Below are 18,815 nucleotides of genomic sequence, written 5' to 3'. Positions count from 1 at the left end.
CGGCTGGGCACCATCTAGTGGGCGTAATTGGCTTCTGCTATGGCGAGATGACTGGACTTTGTGGGTGGGGTCTTCAAAAGCTGTGTAAAAGACCCTGATTAGCAGATAGAGAGGCACCTGCGCAGAATATATGAATAAAAAAGGGTTCGGCTAAGGGCTGCACACGGATCGGAGGAGGCGTGAGCAGCAATATACCCACTTCGACTGCAATCAGGGATCCCCCAGCAGCGGAAGACAAACTGACTACACTAAATTGGGAGAAAATGGGAGAAAACGCATAAATGAAATAGAAAAAAAAAAAATAAATAAAATAAATAGACTTCCTAGGAATCGTTAGGAATTATAAGCTGATGACAGTTCTAGAAGTGTTCAAACCTTGTGCTAAAGCAAGGGTGCCCAAACCTTTCTTGTTAGAGGCCAGATAGAGTAAAAAATATGCAAACAAGGGCCACAGACTATTTTGTAATAAATAAAAATATAATAGACCTACTACTTCTTCCTAATTATCTATCTTATTTATCTATGTACAGTGTTGTAAACTAAAATGTTGCCAATTTCACTTACCAGTTTATAATCCCAATGGGAATACTTATTTAAATTAAACTTCTTTAAATTAAACGTACACACTTCCCTCTGAAAAAAATATTTATTTTCCCAGCACGTCTGAAATCTTCTGCATTCGCTGTTTTGGGGGCAGCGCGGTGGCTAAGTGGGTAGCACTGTTGCCTCACAGCAAGAAGGTCCTGGGTTCGATCTGTGTGGAGTTTGCATGTTCTTCCCGTGTCTGCGTGGGTTTCCTCCGGGTGCTCCGGTTTCCTCCCACAGTCCAAAGACATGCAAGTGAGGTGAATTAGAGATACTAAATTGTCCAGGACTGTGTTCAATATAACCTTGTGAACTGAAGTGTAATGAGTAACTACCGTTCAAACAAACAAACAAAGCTGTCTAGTTTTTGTTTCTTTGTAGCCGCCATGTTTATCCAAAAATGGGAACATTACTGTAGGTGTAACGTTAATGTTTTGAGTTGGGGGAAAGAAGATGGGGAGCATTTTAGATTAGTTTTAAAAACTGCTTAATAGCCGACAAGCTTTAATGTTATTTCTAAAATACCTTGCAAGCAGTTTCGAGTTTGAACATCCCTATGCTAAATGGTTCAAGCTCCTATTGTGGCACTGTGTTTTACTGATGGGGAAAAAAGCATACAGTAGTGTTAAAAAAAATAGCAGTGGTTTTAAAAAAGTTAATAAAGCACAAAATCATTATGATAACTTTTATTTCCATAAATGCAAATGCACTGAAAATACTCCACTTTCAATTCTAATTCAAAACATTAACAAAATTTAGCCAGTTTGTGTTAATCCTTTACAGAAAGTTAAGAAAAATTAATATTAGGCTGTTCAAAAAAATAGCAGTGCCAGCATTTTTCTTTAAAAACTCAAAAAATGTATCTATAAACTGAAAAAAATGTTTGAGGTTTTACTTTACTTTAATATTTAACTAATAATAACTAATATTTAGTGGCATAACAATTGTTTCTGAGATCTGTGTTGCATGGAGTCGACCAACTTCTGGCACCTCTGAACAGGTATTCCAGTCCAGGATGATTAGACGACATTCCACAGTTCTTCTGCAATTTTGGGTTTTGCCTCAAAAAAACGTGTTTCAGCTATCAGCCCACAAGTTCTCTCTGGGACTGAAGTCAGGGGATTGGGCTGGCCACTCTATTACCTCAATCTTGTTTGTCTTTAACCAAGATGTTTTGGGTCATTGTCATGTTGAAACACCCATTTTAAGGACATTTCTTCTTTGACAAAGGGCAACATGATCTCCTCAAGTATTCTGATATATTTAAACTGATCCATGATCCCTCGTATGTGATAAATAGGTGTAACACGATGGTATGAAAAACATCCCCATATCATCATTTTGTACCACCGTGCTTTACTGTCTTCACAGTGTACTGTGGCTTGAATTCAGTGATCGGGGGTCGTCTGACATACTGTCTACGGCCACTAGACCCAAAAAGAACAATTTAGCTTTCACCAGTCCACAAAATGTTGAGCCATTTCTCTTTGGACCAGTCAATGTGTTCTTGGCAAATGTTAACCCATTCAGGACACGTCTTTTTCTTAACAACGGGACTTTGCAAGGAGTTCTTGCTGGTAAATTGGCTTCACTTAATCATCTTCTGTACTCACTGATAACTTCAGATGTTCCTTGATCTTTCTGGAGGTGATCATTGGCTGAGTATTTGCCATTTTGGCTATACTTTGATCCATTTGAACAGTAGTTCCACACTTCCTTCTGCATCTTTCAGGTTTTGGTTGTCACTTCAAGGCATTTGAGATCATTTTAGCTGAGCAGCCTAGAATTTGCTGCACTTCTCTGTATGTTTTTTCCTCTACAATCAACTTTTTAATAAAAGTACGCTGTTCATCAGAACAATGTCTGGAACAACCCATTTTACCCAGTATTTCAGAAGGAAATGCGCTATGACCAACCTGTGCAACATTTGCCACCCTCCTACCTTAAATAAGGGCCAAAATTGACACCCGTTCTTCTGCATAATTAATGATTTCACCAATTGAACTCCTCACTGCTATTATTTTGAACAACTCACTTTCAATCAATGCTTCGATTACTCAGAATGAGCGGCATGCATGTTCTAATTGTTGGGTTTGTTTTGTTGTCATTACTCTACTACACTTTCAAGTGAATTTTTTGATATGTAGAAATAGCATTTCTACTAAAAACAGTGATTTATCAGGTTAATGGTGTTGGACTGCTATTTTTTTTGAACACCACTGTATGTGCGGAAACAGCTACAACACAAGCTGCATTGTTGAATGGCTTTAGACGGCTGGTATGTAAAATGCACAGAAGTGCAGTTTTTCTCTGTGTGTGCAGCCTTACCTTTGGAAAGAGGGTGGCCATTTCAGTCACAGCTAGATGAATTCTTTCAGAGCATGGAACAAAGCTACAGAAAGAGAAACCATCAAAATCAGTTGGCTGTACAACAAAAGTCATGAAACATGCAAATTCACATCAAACTTTTTTTTTATTTTTATGAAATATTCCAACTTAATAATATGAGGCACATGTTTAGAAAGGTATAAATGTGCTCATGTGCCTAACAAGGCTGCAAAAACTGGATGGCAAAGATCTAAAGGTCCTGAATGTGGACAACAATTGAAATCTAGAGTTGTCACAAATGTGCAGTACACACAAACACACCGGAGAGGTCGCCAGTCAGACAGACAGACAGACAGACACAGACACAGACACACACACGCCAGGTCACTACGTGATGCTGGTGGAGGAAAACGTTTCCTGACTCGCTTCTCCAAAACACCCCAAAGTGGCTCAATAATATTTAGATCTGGTGACTGTGCAGGCCATGGGAGATGTTCAACTTCACTTTCATGTTCATCAAACCAATCTTTCACCAGTCTTGCTGTGTGTATTGGTGCATTGTCATCCTGATACATGGCACCGCCTTCAGGATACAATATTTGAACCATTGGATGCACATGGTCCTCCAGAATGGTTCGGTAGTCCTTGGCAGTGACGCGCCCATCTAGCACAAGTATTGGGCCAAGGGAATGCCATGATATGGCAGCCCAAACCATCACTGATCCACCCCCATGCTTCACTCTGGGTGGTACGCTTCTTTGGGGCTTCTCCACACCGTAACTCTCCCGGATGTGGGGAAAACAGTAAAGGTGGACTCATCAGAGAACAATACATGTTTCACATTGTCCACAGCCCAAGATTTGCGCTCCTTGCACCATTGAAACCGACGTTTGGCATTGGCACGAGTGACCAAAGGTTTGGCCATAGCAGCCCGGCCGTGTATATTGACCCTGTGGAGCTCTCGACGGACAGTTCTGGTGGAAACAGGAGAGTTGAGGTGCACATTTAATTCTGCCGTGATTTGGGCAGCCGTGGTTTTATGTTTTTTGGATACAATCCGGGTTAGCATCCGAACATCCCTTTCAGACAGCTTCCTCTTGCGTCCACAGTTAATCCTGTTGGATGTGGTTTGTCCTTCTTGGTGGTATGCTGACATTACCCTGGATACCGTGGCTCTTGATACATCACAAAGACTTGCTGTCTTGGTCACAGATGCACCAGCAAGACGTGCACCAACAATTTGTCCTCTTTTGAACTCTGGTATGTCACCCATAATGTTGTGTGCATTGCAATATTTTGAGCAAAACTGTGCTCTTACCCTGCTAATTGAACCTTCACACTCTGCTCTTACTGGTGCAATGTGCAATTAATGAAGATTGGCCACCAGACTGGTCCAGTTTAGCCATGAAACCTCCCACACTAAAATGACAGGTGTTTCAGTTTCATTGTCCAACCCCTGTATATATATATGGGTGAAAGACAAATAGGGTGTTCCAAGTACCAAAAAAATAAAATGGTTAAATTGTAAAATGTTTTTATTTAATATTGTGCACAAATGTGTCACCTACTGTATGTAAATATGTATTTTTTTTCTCAGCACTTTGCTTATTTGATAATTTTAGTGTTGTTGACACACAACAAGGGCACAAAAATTTCATTCAGTGCAACGACTAATTTATGACAAAATACACACACAAGGAACAATCTTAGCCATTTCAAATTTATAAGTTTAGTATATCTCTTACAAAAGATTTAAAACCTCAGAAGAAACTGTACTTACTCTGTTTTGAATTTTCTGTGCATTGTTTGTACTCTAATGCGTCTTGGGATTTTGTTTATTTGTATACAAGATGTTTTTGCTACACATTCTATTCTACTGTATTTAAAACCTAATCAAACTCTGTTTTCTATGAAGCAGGCCTGGATTCTCTTGCATTCACATGAAAAAAATATATAATAATTACTTATTACAGTTATTTTAAGCAAATGTTTTTGTTGCACTGTATGATGATTGTATGTTGCACTGAATGACATATTCCAAATTATCCTGTTACATCAGAATATTCATGACTTAATTTGTTTTTAAGTTCTTTATTGATTAAAGTAGCAGTAGTAGAATGAAAATATGCTACACCAGTGGCAAGTATGTGTTATAATATTACTACATCATGAAAAAAGTAAGGCAATCAAAAACATAGCTAATGAAGCCATCATAACAACTTGTAAGGCACCAGAACAGTGTGGAAGTGTGGAATTTGTGACATAACACGTGAAAAAGTTGCTGCAGTAAATCTAAATTCATTCAGCCGTGAAAACCATTTGAAGTCGCATTTTATTTCATGAACTGAACAAATGTCTTTTGTTGTTAACCTTGAGGTTCTTGCTGTACATGGCTTTGGTTCTGCGATTATGATTTTGACATCAGACTTAAGGTAGTAAATTTCATCAGGTGGATTTGGCCACACAAAGGAATTTCTGTTTCAATTTTGTAGCATGCAGCTAACTTGCACCTCATCTCCTACAGACAGCAGTACCTGCCCAACGAATGGCAGGTCATCGTACTTGACAATAACAAAATCTCAGGGACCACTTCATCAAAAACATAATTATTAATATTCATTGTAATTACTGCTCTTATTAAGGAAGACTAGAATGGAAAAAAGTGGTTTTAATATTTAAAAATAATTTTAAAACATTATAAAGTCAGTATAACAATGTCATTGTCAATTTAGTGCAACAGCGAAATTCTGTTGCACTGAATGACAGAAATTTTACTTTAGCACATTTTACAGTTATCCCAGTGGTTAGCAAAAGCTAACATTGACCTTAGCTCAAAGACATTTCTACACATATTCACATTTAAATGTTAATAACCTTGTTTGTTTACAAGATTAACCGTAATATTACGTTTTCTGTGTTGTACTGAATGACACTCAGTTTTGTTCTTTAATGTACTGTGTCAGTAAAAAGACATTTTTATCAAATAATGTTAAAATGCATTGACCTCGTGTGTGTGCTGAAGGGTCCCCAGGAGTCTTCTTTTGTTGTTATAATTGGTCACATGACTGCAGTAGCTTGATTGCATATTAAAATAAGGCTTTTTATTAACGTTGTACTGAATGACAACTGAAGATTGGGAAAATGGGGACTGAAAGTATCCTGAATATTATTAATATTAAAAAACACATCTGATTGAATATTATTTAATATGTCACACATGACATTTGTACAATTATGCCAAAGCAGTAAATTTTAAGTTTTACTTAAGATTAATTAGTTTTTTCTTAATGGGGGACCGTTGCACTGAATGACATTTTGGGGGTTTCAAGGGTTATTTTTTCAAAAATCATACATTTTCCGTAAAAATTACTTTAGGTTTCAGTAAAGATGTACAAATGGATTAATGTTTATGATTAATGTTCTGATTAATGTTACTATTGGTGTTAATGGCAAACAAGAAAAACACAAGTCATGCACCCAAAAAAGTTAAAAAAGTTAAAAAAGCTGAAGCATTTAGTAAAGTTGTCCAAAAAAGTTACAACACATTACTTGGCGGTGCTACTGAGAAATTATCAGAATGCAATACACAAACCTCAAACAGACATAGCCATTAATGTCTGTATACAGAAGCTTGACTAGCTGACAGCACAGCTGGAGATTCGAAACCTCCGAGCCAGCTCCCAGCTTTGATTCAAAAGTACCAACTCAAAAAATTATTGGATTATTACTGTGACACCATTATTAATCCAGAGAGCAGCTTACACAACACTCTGGCATCATCTGGACTCCTGATCGCTAGACTTGTACTTTTCACAGCAGAAGCCAACAAATTCCATAAACATATACACATATTTTATTTATGAAGTAGGGCAGTCTAGGTGAAAAAGACTAGTCTAAGTCAGGATCCGACTTCTCCTTATATAGTACAGTCTGCCAAGACGTGTGGGATTGCCTGTTGTTTAGCTGATAGATATAAATGCGGGGAATGTGCAGTTATGAATGCCAGCTGCATTTAACACATCAACCACTCAGCACTCAAACAAAAGAGCTCCTGTGCCCACCATGCCATAGGGCTGAGCTTACAGTACCAGCAGGAAGAGTCCACCTGCAGCTCGGCGCAGGGCAGCAGGCCACTGAAACAACCTGGCCTGAAATACCCACATACCCACCCACAGAGACACCAACACAAAGACATTCCCACACAGTAGACAGGATGTAAAAATGAATGATAATAGAAGAAAAAAGAAGACATTTCATGTGTGCATCCAGCTGTCTGCTTTCAGTTCCCATTTTCATGTCTGTGCGCTCACCTTTCTTGTTTGTTTTCCTGTGCAGCACGTAGCAGCTCCTGGATGTTTTTGGTGATCTGCTCAGTCTTGCTGATGACGTCCTCTGTGGAGGGCAGCATGGGGTCGACCTCGCACTCGTCTGGGTCACCCGATTCAGGGATGGCACCCTCGCTAAGCCAGCCACCAGTTCTGGAAATGTTTACAGGGCATGTCCTGACATGGAAAGAAATCAGGACAGGATTATGTTGAAGTTGTCGCATTTAGCAGACAGACAATTCATATGGACTGAATAAAGTATTGCTGAGCTACCACAGGTTTGCATGGTTATGCACACTTGTAATTGAATTATATATGGACAGTTTCCACAGTTATCTGATACCTTGATACCAAACTGCATGTATTATTAGTAGGTTCACTTCTCCATGAGTAGGTATGCATGCAAATTGGACCGAAATTATGTGGACACCTTGCCCAATCATAGAAGCCAGTGGTTTAGCCAAACCCAATGGTAACAGGAATCTTAGTAGTTGGCTAGACATTAACACATGCTTATGACGAGCTATGTCTAAGGTGGGGATGGCTGAACACCAGCCATGGGCACAATGTTTCCCGGTAAAATCAGACCCACCATTGCCCAGACCAGAATAAAGTCATTGATGAAATTAAATGAATATGCACTTTTAACTTTGTGGAAACTGTTTGAAGAAGGTCCTTTCTGGTTCCGGCATTACTGTCCCCCTGTGATTTAACAAATTTGGTGTACAGAAACCCTGACCTTAACCCCTCTGAACACATTTGTGGATGAATCAAATGGCTGAGCATTGATTAATGAGCATTATATAGCCACAACATCTTTTTGGAAAGCCACCCCAGAAGAGTAAAAGCTGTATATTGGCAAGTCCATACTAATACCCATGATATTGGAATAGGATGTCCATTAAGCCAACCTACATGGGTGTCCACATACTTTGGCCATATAGTGTATATTAATAGAAACACAAACAATCCAGTAGACTTATTATAATGATGTGTTGTGGAAGCCTGTCATTATTACAGACTTAGGCTGTCATTCAACATGTAGTCCTGCAATCCCTAAAAGTATCTAGTTATTACACAGATAGATTTTGACCTGTCAGTAAGCTTCAGGGTAAAAATAAAAAAAGCTTATTGGGACAGTAAATTTCGTTTGTTTGTGTATGATGGTAATGCATGTTTGTACAAACCGACAGTCAATATATACATTTGCATATTATATTTACTTACCTGTCATGAGAATGCAAATAATTGAAACTCCTATTGTTACTTACATGGAACATCACTCACAGTCATGGTTCCATGCATATTAATAATTCTAAGACTAACTACTCAATAATTTGGTTGCCATACCTAGACTCATCCAGCTCGGCATGGTTGGGTGTGTTGTCATAGTCACTTTCAGAGGTACTGCTCTTTCCATCCACTCTGGATCCCTGTGGTGACAAGGAGAAATGAAGAGAGCTCTACCCATGAACTCCGACAGCTGTGTTTTTTTTTATCAAAAAGACAATGTTATTATAAAGACTTTTAACAGGGCTTGCTAGAGACATTGTTGCTGCAGCCTAAAGACATCATTCCTCATGCTTTAAGGTGAAAAACAGATGCCTGATAATAGGCGGAGACAGTAGATTGCATACTAGTGTTAAAAAGTCTAAGTCCAATACCAAGAACTGTTTATATTTCATCATTCTTGTATTACCAAGATAATTCAGCAAGGTTTGTTCTGATTGAGTCTATTGAGGCCAGCCGGCATCTCTTAATGAGATTCTGAAGAAAAGTTGGTTATGAACAGTGCTAAAACTGAGCCTCACTCCACCCACATCCTGCCTCAACACTCAAGGTTTAGCTCACAACACACACAAACCTTAATATGAATGTTCTAAAAACAGACCTACAATTTTATTAAGTTCTCTTGGAGGTATTTTAATGCACTAAGGTCTGTTTTGCATCCTTCAAGGTAACAGTAGAAATTTCACCTGCATTTCGCTGCATTTTTTTAGAAATCAAACATAACTGACATTGTTCACAAGTGGTATCCTGGCTGCGTCCCAAACCACATTCTGTATGCTACGCAGTGTGCTCTTATAATCAAATGGGTACTGATTGGTGGGCAATGAAAGTGCACTGATTGAATGGGCACAACACATTCCCAAATGATTTAGTTAATACCAATAGTATTGGAATAGCGTTTCCATTAAGGCCAATATTTGGTGCCCAGATACTTTTGGCCATACAGTGTATAGAAAAACACACAAAAAAAATCCATTAGACTGTGTAAGCCAGTTAATAATAAAGACTTCTGTTCAATCCAGCATGAATGAGTTCCAATTCAGCATTTTGACGATGGTATGAGATCTAGTGACTGTAGGGCGCGAACAGTCTAGCAGTTGAGGGGTACCAGGAAGGGCATCAGGTATGTGGACCAGAATGATCACAACTAGAGATGCATGAGTACCGATACTGGTATCGGGTATTGGCCCAATACCGCGCTCATTAACTTGTACTTGTACTCGCAAACCAGGCTCCGATACTAAACATCCAATACCGTGTGCCTAGTGCACGTTGCTGCGTTATGCCTGGTTCACACTACACGATTTTTGCCCTGATTTTCGCTCGGCGACTGGTCGGCGCTAGATTTGCCGGCTCGGGAGCAACTCGGCGTTCGCTTGGCGATCAAAACTCGGCTCTCGATCGCTAAGTGTGAACTATCCAACAACTCGATCCGAGCGGCTCACCGAGCGCTCGGCGACCGGATCGAGTTTTCTAGCATGTCAGATATCTGATCTGAGATGTGCGACTGGGAATGAGTGACATGTCGAACAGCCAATGAGAACGCAGGATACGGTGTGAGGGGAAACGCAGGAGAGGAGTGTAAACAGGTGGGACAGGGGTGTAATATAGTTTATATCAGAATACACTGGCACACACACACACACGTTTTACAGTATTTCTGACCTGATCGTTCTCTACAAAACATAACAACAAAACACCAACATTGCAAAAATATTTATTAACCTCCAACTCACTACAGAACAATCCATGCTATTCGTGTTGCCAAATCCACTCAGATTCATTTATTTTTCCTCCTTGATTTCATTACATCAGCGCACAAACACTTTGATCACTCGCTACTTGTTGACGTGCATTTTTGGATGTGGTATCATTAAACTTCTCGTCACTTCTCACGTGTTTTTGTTTACAAAAAAAACGGTATTCTAAATAGGTATTGGTATTGGTATCGGCAAGTACAAAAATACATGTACTTGTACTTGTACTCGGTTGGGAAAAAATGGTATTGATGCATCCCTAATCACAACATTTTTTTTTTTTTTTATCATAATGATCAGGTGACCACTTTCACAAAGCCTCTTGACCCCCAAGGGACAGAGTAAACCCAAAACAAGTCAGCAAAGTAACCCCCATTGTGCAGGTCAAGCATTCAGGCCTGTCCCATTCTTTTAGTTTTCGCTTTTTAAAACACTAGCCCACTGAGCAGCTTTTGTTAGCGAGGTTCCCACCCTTATAAGGAACCCTGTGTCACAAAGACCTTTACTTAAACCATTTTTATACAGGACACAGAAGATAGAAGTGTGTTTTTATATCATGCAGTACACCGGTCTCTGAGTGACAGATATGTTTGTCATTTGCTATGTTTGTGCCTTCATTTATTTACATTTTTGTGAATTATCGTGCCATACGCCTGTATATTTGGCAGTAAGTAATTTTTTGGTTTGACTTCTTCTTTAACAAACCATTGCTCCTTCTTCAACCCAACATTGATAAGGCCTGAACAGCGTCAGTTCTTGGGAGGAGACCCAGACTTTTGTACACCAGTCGTAACAGTAAACACAGTGTCTCATGGACAGAAAGGCAGCATTGAAGTGACATTAGTAGCAAGACAAAGAAGCAGTCTATTGCAAACCCTGCACTGTCTATAAACACAGTGTTATTACTGAAACAGTGCTGTGTGTATGGTGAAGTGGATGCACAATTGCAGTGCTGAAGTGCAGCAGTGGGTGGAGGTGTGCTGGTGGAAAAAGAAGAAGAGACGAAGGGAAGCCAGGCAGCTTAGGAGCGAGTACTTCACCCTTTGTCCTCGCTCATCCCACACCCAGGACAGGGAGGAAGGGAAGGTTGGAAGGGAAGAGGAGGCGCCCACAGAGGGACCCTTCCCAATCTAGAAAGGGTTCAAATCCATTTTTGTGTCTATTTGCTTTTCATAATTAAATTGCATCATATGGTCATTTTACAATCAATGAAAAGAAAACTGACATGATACAGTTGGCATGAAACATTTACAAGTATTTGGATAAACCATCATGAGCAAAAACAAATGAAAAATGCAGGATCATACAGGCTAAAACCACACTCAAAGCTTCAAATCAAGTATGGCACGTCCTCTATTGATCTGAACTTACACTAGGCGGAAGAGGTTGGAGGGTGAGGCTGCCAGGCTCAGGGTGCGCACCGTCTGCTCGGACATTGTAGTGTTTCAAGCCTGAGCCCGTCTCGTACATGGACATGGCTCTGCCTCCACGGGACGGTGCCCGGCGTTGCGGCTCCTGCGGGTGCGACACGTGGTTTGTACCCTGCCATTTCAGACTGGAATTCTCGTTCTGCAGGGAGTTTAGCTGGAGACGAAGCAGACACACATGCGCAAACGTGGCTTCAAGCTTTCTGTTTTGTTCTGGTCTCTACTGAAGTTTCGAAATATTGTGTACACACATCAGTGTTGTTTTTATATACATGAATTAAAAAGATGATATTAGTGAATACCCCTGGTCTATCATTAACTTGTGTGAGGTAGTACTGTGGTATTGTTACAAACATTTTAAATGTGTTATTAGTACATGCTGCACATTGATGGAATAGAATGTTTAAGCTAAGATACCTAATTAAGATATTAAGTATATAACATATAATGAAATATTTAAAATATTTATAATATTACCAAAAACTTGGCTAATAAGCGAGATCAGATATTTTGCCAATTCGAGCCTGGCTGCTCTGCTCCCGTGCTGGCCCAGGAGAGCTGAAACTATCACAGGATCCCTCTGACACAAAAACACAAGGGCAGTTGTAGCCTAGCGGTTAAGGCATTGGACTAGTAATCCAAAGGTCGCTGGTTCAAGCCCCACCATTGCCAGGTTGCTGCTGTTGGGCCCTTGAGCAAGGCCCTTATCCCTCAGTATTGTAAGTCGCTTTGGATAAAAGCGTCTGCTAAATGCCAAAAATGTAAATGTAAATGCAGGTCAGTCAGCTGCATCTTTTTCACCAGTGGTGAGAGAGATGTGTCGCGTATGTAGAGTTACCAAATTGGTTATCCTCATCCATACAGCAGTGAGTACAAATAAACAGCAGCAAAACCCTTTTTGACCTCCCTCTTTCAGGCACAAGATGGACACAGTTTGGACACCAGGTGTGGTCGACAGCACTCCCTGGGATTCAAAATCCAGAGCTGGAGATCTTCAGCCGTGGTGGACACTAGTCATGAATGATCTAAAGTTCTAAGTGTGTTTTTTTTTAATATGATGCAGCTCTCTATGAAATTTTATCACAGGAAGGTGAAAAGACTGCGGAATGAAAAGAAAAGATGCGGATGAAGACTGTTCAGGTGCCAAGAGCAGTGTATTATAATCTTAGACCTTTTAAGCCAGTTTGATTTGGGAGAAGGGGTGATTGGTCACTAGACACAAGATTACAATAGAGATGAGCTGGAGATGACTAGATAGTAACTCAGTTTTGAAAGAGTTTTTATACTCTACTGATTACATAGAACTTTTGCCCACTGAAAACTATTAATTAAGGATGTTTAATGCTCTGTCTCTTTCCTCAAGCTTATCTTCCCTCAGGTCTCTATGCCTGATCATTTGTGCTGCATTTAACATGTGTATCACAAGTAACTACTATCAATCCAACATATAATATACACCGATCAGCCATAACATTAAAACCACCTCCTGGTTTCTACACTCACTGTCCATTTTATCAGCTCCACTTATTTAAAGAAGCACTTTGTAGTTTGTACTACAATTACTGACTGTTGTCCATCTGTTTCTCTGCATGCTTTTTAGCCCCCTTTCACCCTGTTCTTCAATGGTCAGGACTCTCCCAGGACCACCACAGAGTAGGTATTATTTGTGGTGGATCATTCTCAGCACTGCAGTGACAATGACATGGTGGTGGTGTGTTAGTGTGTGTTGTGCTGGTATGAGTGTATCAGACACAGCAGCGCTGCTGGAGTTTTTTAATACCGTGTCCACTCACTGTCCACTCTATTAGACACTCCTACCTAGTTGGTCCACCTTGTAGATGTAAAGTCAGAGACGATCGCTCATCGATTGCTGCTGTTTGAGTTGGTCATCTTCTAGACCTTCATCCGTGGTCACAGGACGCTGCCCACGTGGCGCTGTTGGCTGGATATATTTTTGGTTGGTGGACTATTCTCAGTCCAGCAGTGACAGTGAGGTGTTTAAAAACTCCAGCAGTGCTGCTGTGTCTTATCCACTCATACCAGTACAACACATACTAACACACCACCACCATGTCAGTGCTGAGATTGATCCACTACCCAAATAATACCAACTCTGTAGTGGTCCTGGGAGAGTCCTGACCATTGAAGAACAGCATAAAGATTACTAACAAAGCATGCAGAGAAACAGATAGACAACAGTCAGTAATTGTAGAACTACAAAGTGCTTCTATATGGTAAGTGGAGCTGATAAAATGGACAGTGAGTGTAGAAACAAGGAGGTGGTTTTAATGTTATTGCTGATCTGTTTATAACTGACCGTGACATGCACATTTTGTACCAAATAAGTATTGCCATTCACATTTTTGAGAGGCTGCCCTAATGCCGATCGGCGTACATGCTAAGGGTAAAACACCAGTGATACATTTTAGGCCTTACATTCTGAAAGAGTAGATAACGGATTCATATATACATGAGGTTTGGGACACAATCCAAATCATTAGGCTATTTACCTGCACAATTACCTTGTGAACAGGCTAATTGTTGGTGCTTGGTTACCTTAGTTATTAACATTTAAACACAGTTGGGCTTAATATTACAGCATATAATTACAAACAGTAATCATCTCAATTTTGCATGTGGCCATTAGAAGCACTGTCAAGCAATATACACCAAAATTGCCAAAGGCATATTAATGCCACTTCCATTAATATGAAGTTGGACCCCCATTTGAAGTCATAATCGCCTATAATCATCTGGAAAGGCTAAAGTCTGTGGGAATCTGTGAGTATTCTGTCATAAGAGCATTTGTGAAAACAGGTACAGGTACTGAGGTTGAGGTTAGAGCTCCACACTGAACTTTATGAACCTGGATATGTGCACAGGCACACAGTCATGCTTAACTGTTGCAACCAAGTTGAAAGCATATCATTTATTTTATATATTTTCTACAACTGTTAGCAACAGCTGTGGTTGAAACACTTAGCTAAATTGTTAAAAACAGGTCTATATACCTTTAGCCATCTAGTGCATTTAAATATTTTTACAATTGTGTTGATGTTGGGGGTTCAGTGGAACATCTATTGCTCAAAAGTAAACAGAACACGAGGGCTGAACATGTCTTTGTTTAATCAGATCAGATTTCTGTACACCATAGAAGGAAAATTGTTGCTGTATAATATTCAAAGCAACCGCTGTCATCGAATCAAGTTTCCAAGTGGGTCGGATTTCAAACTGGAGAAAGAAAAAGGCATTTCAGACTGCCTATTTGAATATAAACGTTCACCAAATGAAAATAAATATTTCTAAATGGATCAGGCTTTCAACAGCTTGTCCGCATGAAAAAGCCACTGTAGCTATGTGTGCAGGGTAAACACTGATGAGCTAGTAAGCCAGGCTTGTGAGGACACACTATCTGACAGCTCATCAAAACACTCAGCAAACGCAGATCAGATAAGCATGGCGGCTAAACGCAGGGCTAGCAGGGCTCCCACATGCAGCGTTCAGCTAGACAAAGCACAAGCGGCATGTGAGTGCATCTGCAGTGCGTTACAGAAAGACAGGTTATGTCACCACCCACCTTGCCTTGCATGACCCTCAGCTCCTCGCTCAGGTGGCAGTTCACCTTGAGCAGCTGCTGGATTTTAGCCTCGGAGGCGTTCAGGGCGTTCTTCACCTCCATGAACTCCTGCACGGTGATGGGCCCGTCTGACAGGTCAGAGGACTCTGAGCTCTGATGACATAAAGAGATCAAAGCACATTTTAAAACGATGTTAGAAACATCGTCTGTACAGCTTGAAAGGCCCTCGAGTCCAACGTCTAGGTAAAATTCATTTATTCATCTTCACTTATTAAGTAGGAGTGTACGCTGAGTAACAACTGACCCATTGTCTGTGGTAGTGATGGGAGCCAAGAAGACATCAAATACAATATTTGACCACAAGTATGTTGAAACCCCTCCAAATGTATTAATCAGCCAGAAATTATACTATTTATATGAACTCTGTGGCCAAAGTTTGGGAAAGGCCCTTTTGTCTACCAACATGATTTTGCCACTTGTGCAATATTAAGGTTTATTACGAAAACAGTTTGATGAGTTCTGGCCTCAATCCTACTAATCATCTTTGGGGTGATCTGGAATATTAATCACATCAGTCCCAGACACACAACAACTTATTGTGGAAGGTCTATCCAGAAGAGTGAGGCCTAAAAGAATTCCTTTAGAATGGGGTGCATTCAAACTGAAAAAAAAGATCTGTAAATATTGTACACTGTAAATACTGTAAATATAAGCCTCCTATACAGGGTGGCTCTGATGGGTGATTTAAAAAAATAAGTGATCTGAAAAGAATTGTTATTATAATTAGGTTTGAATGTGTCTGTGTTTTCCTAAAATGAATAAGTCTGCATGACTTATTCACAACTTCTTTGTTAAAAAGGTAATTACATAAGACTGAATAAGCCTTCTGGTTGAGTTCTTAAAAAGCATCTGCTTTTAAAATGTATTATTTACTGCCTCAATTCCCTTGGCCTTCGTCAAGCTTATCTATAAGAGTATTAGATTAGCTCAGGTTCAGATTTGTTTCATTTTGGCAGCAGATCATTCTGTCTGTATACCTGATCTGGCACAATTTTACGCCAGATGCCCTTCCTGACACAACCCTCCTTTATTTTAATCCAGGTTTTGGACCAGCACTAAATGCACACCAACAAGTGCACGACCTAGTTCAGCCTCCCCCTCCCTCAGACATAGCCAATCATGTTTGTATGAAATGAGAGTAATTTGGGAAGAAATATTGAGTAAGAAATTAGTAAAACTGAAGTCAAATAGAAAGAGACAGGGCTCTAGAGTGCGACCAATTTGGTTGCATGTGCGACCTAATTTCTCAATGGTGCGACTAAGAAAAATCTGAGGTCGCACCGGTGCGACCAGCCGTTCGAGGGAAAAGTGTCCGCGACTCTGAAAGCCTTCCTGTGGTTCAAAAACAGACACACATTAGGCCCATATTGCGGTATAAACCAGGGGTTTTCAACCTTTTTGGACATGCGCCCCGATCCGTTTGCCGACCGCGAACTTGCGCGCGCGCACACACACACACGCAAACTTGCCATCCGCATCCCATCTGAGCCGATTCTATGAACACATGATATAAACTCGTGGTTCACTTTTGTAAATCGTAAGCGGTTCTTGCTTTTGATGTAGATGAGAGCAGAAAACGTTACAGAGCCAAGCAGAGGCAAAAGTACATCAATGACTAAGTTGGTTGGTTCAGGATCATCTGCTTCGTCTGACTAAACTTTTAGCCCACAGGCAGAACGAGTCTGACTCGGTTACCGCTCTGTGGTAATAGCATTAATTAAATAACTAAATAATTAAATATCATGGTAATTTAGCCTGCGCTTTATACGGTAAGCGAGTCACACATAATGTTCCAGTAACTGGTGTTTATTTAAAACCGCAACATTCATTATAACAGTAAAAGAGATAACTGTGAAAGAAACTTACGATTCGCATCTTATGAATCGACTCATGACTCACTTATAGCGACACTGTGAACAGAGAATCTCCGACACCTTTCATAAAGACACACACACGTCCTATAACAGCACTCACTGTTTAGTCACCGATTTATCTTCACAGTTAGCCCTATTTTTAAACTGGATAACATTAAACGTGCGTTTGTGCATGGTCAGCAAGACTAATCAAATATGTCTCCTGTGGATGAAAAATGAATTGCTTTAGTTTAAAAAGTTTAAAAAAAAAATCTCATAATGCCACGCCCCCTGGACAGGCACTCGCGCTCCCCCAGGCAGGTACTGGTGCCCCCTTTCTTGTTTGTTTGTTAAGATTTTAACGTCATGTTTTTACACTTTGGTTACATTCATCACAAGAACAGTAGTTATTCATTACACAAGGTTCATCATTTCACGGAAGTTTATTTCAAACAGTCATAGACAATTTTGTATCTCCAATTCACTTTACTTGCACATCTTTGGACTGTGGGAGGAAACTGGAGCATCCAGAGGAAACCCACGCGGACACGGGGAGAACATGCAAACTCCACACAGAAAGAACCCGGACCGCCCCACCTGGGGATCGAACTCAGGACCTTCTTGCTGTGAGATGACAGTGCTACCCACTTAGCCACCATGCCCCCCCCCCTTCTTGTAGAATTGTGCTTCAAATAAAAAGCTTTATATTGAAGAGATTGTTAGTTATTTACAAGTCAATATTGCCTATATGGACAGCGATTTGAAAAAGAAAAAGAAAAAGTGAACCTGTAAAACTGCTGTGTTAAATGCAATGTGGTCGAAAATTTGGGTGCACCTAACTTTTGTGCTGGTGCACCTAAGAAAAAAAGTTAGGCGCACCAGTGCAACTAGTGCAAAAAGTTAGTCTAGAGCCCTGAGAGAGCTATACTATATAACTATACAAAACTACACAAGCATAAGAACAAACCAGATTGTGCAAACTAACTTCACAAAGTAGAAACCAGATGGGAAATTTGTGGAAAAAATAAAACGATTTGTACCTTGGTGCGCTCATCCTTCCCAGAACCTGGCTCTCGTTCTGTGTCTTCATCTGATGCCACACTGTCGTAATCTGGCTGATCCGGCTCTTGGCTGTCACTTCCCAGACGACTGCCGATGTCTTTGAGAATCAACTCAACGTTTTCTGGAAGAAAAAATGAATTGAGTAGAACAAATATTAACACTTACAGTTCATTTTGATTTTTATCAACTGCCCTATTCTGGTCAGGGCCTTAGCAGGCACAGCTCCACAGGGAAACACTGGGCACAAGGCAGGAACACCCTGGAAGGAGCACCAATTCATTGCAGGCCTTCAGCTATTTTCCCCTAAGACATAGCCAAATGTATCAGTGTAGACGCCTGGCCACCAATAGCACCATCATATTTTAAAAGTTTATTTTTTACCTTTAACGTTGTCTGGGGAATTTCCTTGCTGACGCCGTTTTGCATCAGTTAAAATGTCAATAACTAATGTGGCAAACTCGTGAGCGTTGAACCTCGCCAGTTTCTGCCTTCCCTGCATCAAAAATAGATGTGAGATAAGTATTTATTCAGAGAATAGCAGACACCGACAG

The 18,815-nt window shown here is 40.3% G+C and overlaps 1 protein-coding gene and 1 non-coding gene across 5 annotated transcripts in view; one reads left to right on the top strand and one right to left on the bottom strand.

Moving 5' to 3' along the window:
* Positions 1-18,815, bottom strand: part of git2b (G protein-coupled receptor kinase interacting ArfGAP 2b) — a 38,955-nt gene that overhangs the window by 3,099 nt on the left and 17,041 nt on the right. Inside the window, exons 12-19 of one of the 4 annotated variants that reach the window (XM_063014840.1) lie at positions 18,646-18,757; positions 18,243-18,385; positions 15,290-15,442; positions 11,657-11,869; positions 11,326-11,415; positions 8,589-8,671; positions 7,224-7,415; positions 2,914-2,977 (exon numbers count right to left, since the gene is read on the bottom strand). In XM_063014840.1, the coding sequence (XP_062870910.1) occupies positions 2,914-2,977; positions 7,224-7,415; positions 8,589-8,671; positions 11,326-11,415; positions 11,657-11,869; positions 15,290-15,442; positions 18,243-18,385; positions 18,646-18,757 (1,050 nt within the window). Of the gene's footprint in view, positions 1-2,913; positions 2,978-7,223; positions 7,416-8,588; positions 8,672-11,325; positions 11,416-11,656; positions 11,870-14,735; positions 14,944-15,289; positions 15,443-18,242; positions 18,386-18,645; positions 18,758-18,815 lie in introns of those variants that run through there. The other 3 variants (XM_063014841.1, XM_063014842.1, XM_063014843.1) reach the window with 3 other exon arrangements.
* Positions 12,311-12,384, top strand: trnat-agu (transfer RNA threonine (anticodon AGU)). The gene has a single exon. It is a non-coding gene; the product is annotated as a tRNA-Thr (tRNA).

Source organism: Trichomycterus rosablanca, chromosome 18 (genome assembly GCF_030014385.1).
Source record: "Trichomycterus rosablanca isolate fTriRos1 chromosome 18, fTriRos1.hap1, whole genome shotgun sequence".
In the NCBI taxonomy this organism is placed as follows: domain Eukaryota; kingdom Metazoa; phylum Chordata; class Actinopteri; order Siluriformes; family Trichomycteridae; genus Trichomycterus; species Trichomycterus rosablanca.
The sequence above is the reverse complement of the archived record's forward strand: the minus strand, read 5'-3'. Positions and strand labels throughout refer to the sequence as shown.